Source organism: Apis dorsata, unplaced genomic scaffold (assembly GCF_000469605.1).
Source record: "Apis dorsata unplaced genomic scaffold, Apis dorsata 1.3 scaffold_8, whole genome shotgun sequence".
NCBI classification, from domain to species: Eukaryota; Metazoa; Arthropoda; class Insecta; order Hymenoptera; family Apidae; genus Apis; species Apis dorsata.
Window position 1 is genome coordinate 565,332 of NW_006263311.1, and position 4,541 is coordinate 569,872.

The 4,541-nt window shown below is 42.3% G+C and overlaps 1 protein-coding gene across 1 annotated transcript; it reads right to left on the reverse strand.

The window, feature by feature from the left end:
• Window positions 1–1,151: 1,151 nt before the first annotated feature.
• On the reverse strand, window positions 1,152–2,819 carry LOC116185105 (uncharacterized serine-rich protein C215.13-like). Its single transcript, XM_031508732.1, has 2 exons — window positions 2,531–2,819; window positions 1,152–2,429 (listed from the first exon to the last, which is right to left on the reverse strand). The coding sequence occupies exons 1-2, from the start codon at window positions 2,771–2,773 to the stop codon at window positions 1,158–1,160; spliced, it is 1,515 nt and encodes a 504-aa protein (XP_031364592.1). The 5' UTR covers window positions 2,774–2,819; the 3' UTR covers window positions 1,152–1,157.
• Window positions 2,820–4,541: the final 1,722 nt, after the last annotated feature.

Consider the following 4,541-nt stretch of genomic DNA (forward strand, 5'->3'; position numbering starts at 1 on the left):
AAGTAAAGTTTCTCCTCCGCTTACAAGTTTCTTGGATACGCGTTTTCTTTTTCGAAAGAATATTCCGATGGATTCAGGATCGAAACGGAATTACATTAAATTCTCTCACCAATTTAAATTTCATCTTTAAGAAGAAAGCAACAAATTATTCCTCTCCGAGGCGAAACGAAAAGCAATTTGTTCCTTGCTCGAGTATTTTTTTTTTTTTTGTAAATTCAAATTTTTTTCTTTTTCTTGGAATGAAAATATCGCAGCCTAAATACCTTTACTCACTTACTCATAGAAATAAGGACAGAAGGAAAAGAACAGTTTCCTTATGAATCGTGTTAAACCGGTCCGCAATGGACGAGCAGTGGCTTTCAGCGTGCACGACTCGTCCGATACTTTCCCAAAAAGAACAAAAGTTTAGAAAGGAATTCTTTCATTTCGCTGGAGCAGGATTTAGAGTAAAAGTGATCTTCTTCTTTTTTTTTTTTCTTCTTATTCTTCTTCCTTCTCGTCATCTTTATTATATGGAATGATCATTCTTTTCTCGCGAGAAATAACTTTCACGGCGAAAGGTGATCGAATAAAAAAAATCTTTTGAACGAATAAAAAAAAAACGGTGACACTTTGTACAGCCAAATGATAAAATTAATGGCCAAAAAAAAATATTATTATAATTTAAAAAACTTATACGTGCATTACATCCTGTCGAAGATGTTTTCAATCTCGATCGATTTGGAAGGAAATCGATGATCAAAAAATTGTGAAAGCCGATGAATACGCGTTATTATACACGCTAGATTATTCTTCAAAGGAGTATATATATATATGTATATATGTATACACGATATAGTGAAACGGTTACAAAAAGGAATCGCTTTATTACAAACAAGAATACGTATAAAACTATGAACATCGACATGAACGAATCGAAATATCGATGTTGCGGAACTCAACGTACAGATTAATTCGCAGGAATATAAATAAACGCAAAACGGCGTTTTAAATAATACAATTAATTCTAGAAAAAATATATAAATTAGCACGATATCCTACGATCCGTGGATCGTACTTGCGGACACGGATTCGCCTAGAACTCGGATCAAGTCGCGGATTGGTCCACGATGGTTCTACGTCCTCTCGCGGATCGCGCAGACATCCGATCGACGATATTAATATTTCCCACTTGGACTCGAATACGAAATCGTGTCGTATTTGTTGCTCGTGGAATCTTCGTAGCTCTTCGAGCCGGGATACTCGACATATCTGGGCGCCAGATTCGAGTACGAGCCGTGTGATTCCATCGGGGTGCCGTACGACGTCGAGGGAGCCGAGTAGGTAGGGGAATAGCTGCTCGAGGCGCTGGAATAACCTGAGCTGGAATAGGAGGAGGTAGGGCTCGAGTAGCTGGAGATAGATCCGGAATAACCGGAAGCGGGCGAGGAATAGCTGGAGGATGGATTCGAGTAGCTGCTACCTCTCGAAGAGGAGGAGGAGGAGGAGGAGGACGAGGTGTCGGATGATACGTAAGGGTGCGAGCTGGAGATGGACGAGGCGGGAAGGGAGTAGCTGTCGGAGGAGGATCCGCCAGAGAGGCTTATGTGTCCCCCTATGGACGATCCAGACGAGACCGGCAGAGAGTAGCTAGCTGAGGAACCGGAGTGAAGGGCAGAGATCCCGGAATGAGAGGATCCCGAGGATATCGGGATAGAGTAACCGGACGAGCTACCGGTAGAGGCGGACAGGCTGCTCAAGGACGAACCTCCGTGGGAGGAGGAGGAGGAGGAGGAGGAGGAGACTGGGAGGCTGTAGCTCGAGGATCCTTTTCCAAGAGAGCTGGAATCGATTACCAAACCCCCGCTGGCCGCGTAACTCGGTGAGATGGAGTGGATCGACAGGGTGTGACCCGTGCCGGTCAACGAAGCCGGTAGACTGTAGCCGGATCCCAACATGGACGAAAGGCTGATCCCTTGATGAGGAGAGCCGTACGCCGACAATCCGTGGACACCGGATGTCGCGTAGACGGGGGCCGAGTAACCGGCCGAAGACGAAGAACCACCTCCTCCGTGGATGCCAAAGGTGACCGGCCCGTTCTTGGACGGCGGGCTGAACAGGCCTCCTCCGCCGCCGAGGGAGCTGCCAAAGTGCTGCCCTCCCAACGCGATCCCTTGAACCTGGGCCCCGAAATTGTGGCCCAGTCCTCCGGATCCTAGGGAGTATCCCATCGAGCCGCCTCCTAAACTTTGGATACCCGAAGAATGGCCCAACGAGTATCCGCCGCCGTATCCGGAGCTTATGAGAGGAGAGTTGTAAGACGATCCTCCGGAATACTCGACGATCCCGCGCTTCCCTTTGAACGGTAGTCTCGACGATCGTTTGTCCCCCTTCGGCTCTCTGCACGAGACGCGGGATATAGCCACCACGGCTACCAGGACCAGAATCACCTACGAAAAGTGAAAATCGGATAAGTGTCGGTGTTTGGAGAGATCTATTTTGTAGAAGCTCGTAACGATTAATACTTGTATATTTTTTGTGATGGACTTACTAATGATCTCATGTTGATTCTAAACAAGGTGTTGTTTCGGTACGCTACGTTGTTTGTCGGTCGAGTAAGGAACGGGTATGTGAGTGAAATTGTGGTCTCTGATGCCTTTGCTACCCAGAAGAGAGCTTTTATATACAAATCCCCTCTTACATGGTGAAAGAAAGGTCTAGGTGAAGGTGAATCTCCCCGCGTTGGTACTAGTGCACCACCACCTTCGCAACCAAATGTATTCCTGCGGAGCATCGAGGTTTAATCCATCTAATCTGGACGTAAAATTTGTAAACGAGAGCGTCCCGGTAAAAGTGATTAACTATCGAGTATTGTGCTCCTCGAGTAAACACGTTTCCTTATTACGAACTCGATCGTTTTTTTTTTGGAAAGAAGGAAGAAAAATTACTTTACTTCGAGATCGAGTACGATAACGATACAACGCTAATTACTGTGTACACACGTATGTACATTTACTTTTCGAGAGATTAGGAGAGAAACGAAAGAAAAATTGTATCGAAACGGCTCCGTATATTCTCGTTAAACAGGCAAATTCTCCATTCTCGCTTGAAATGTCATCGTTTTCATTAATTTTTGCGAAACCACCAGGTTATCTTGGAAATATACGCACCTTCTTCTTAAATATATCATGCTTCCTATTAATTAATTCTGAGATAACTCTCTACCAACGGGCGAGGATCTTGTTAATTAAAACTTCTTCTTGACAGATAATTAACCAACGTCGAGAAGACAACTATCACTGTGTTCCTCGAAAATTTATTAAATCATCTCGTGTACGTACTTCGTCTTCACCCTTTATACATATATATATATGTATATATTATATCATGAAATATTTTTTCATCCTCTTCTCGAAACTGTGAAATACATTTCTTCTTAATTGAAAATTCTGTGCCAGAAGTAATAGCTTACGATTAAATTTTCCATCTATTATAACATTACAATATTACACGAAAAAGATAGAGAAAGAGAGAATACGAGCTTTTCAGGAAAAACGAAATTTTTTGTTTCCCAGGAAAATATTCTTCGTGCAAGGAACAATAGCGTTTCAATAGTCTTTTGTGACGCGACATGAAAGGAGCAGTGAAGGTGTGGTTGATTTCGCGAGCGTTCTCCTTCTTCGGAACCCATTGAAAGCCAATTTCGATGTTGGAAAGTGAAATGCCCTGCGACGACAAGAAAAAAAAATGGCCAAGATTTAAATGTTCTAGCTCTTGTTTTCGGCGAAAATAATCGTTGAGAGGAGAGCGAAGAAAAAGGGAAGCGAGATAAAATATACGTGGCAAGGATACGACGTCTTCCATCCGGCGTGTGTCCACTATCTATCCAACTCGAGCTGAAAACTCCGATTGATTTCGTTTTACTTTCACTCGTGGGACGAAGGAAGGAAGTTAGCCATCGTAATTCCCTGTAGGCTTCTCGGCCAACGAAAAAAGATGAGGCGAATTCTTTGCCGATTCTCCCGTCTCGAGTCTTACTTATGTAGAAATCAGAGCGAATTATTGGTGGAGAGAAAAATAAAACTTCTTTTGTGAGAAAGCGATTATCGAAAAAAACACGTATCGAGAAAGACACGTATTGTTAACGAGGCGTGTTATAAATACAAACGATTAAATGATCTGTGAATAATAGATAACTGAAACGCGAGATAATAAATAATTCTTTATTAAAAGGAGTTGTTGAAGATATACATATATATATATCGGTAACTTGATTAAATGTACGAATGAATTTTGTAGCTTCAATTTTCTTTAGAAGAGATCGCATGGAAATGGTGGTTGGAACGAAAAAACATGAGACGCTTTCCCGGAAAGCGGTACACAACCTACATGGACTAACATTGTTTGCATGAAAAGTAAACGTGCTTAATAACCCGAAGGTAAATTTTCTGTCAACATTTTGCAAACGAGTACATGTGTTTATTATTTAAATAACGTCTATTCGAGAAAGCTCGATGTCTACGGAAAAAAAAAAAAAAAAAAAAAAAAAAAAAAAAAAAAAA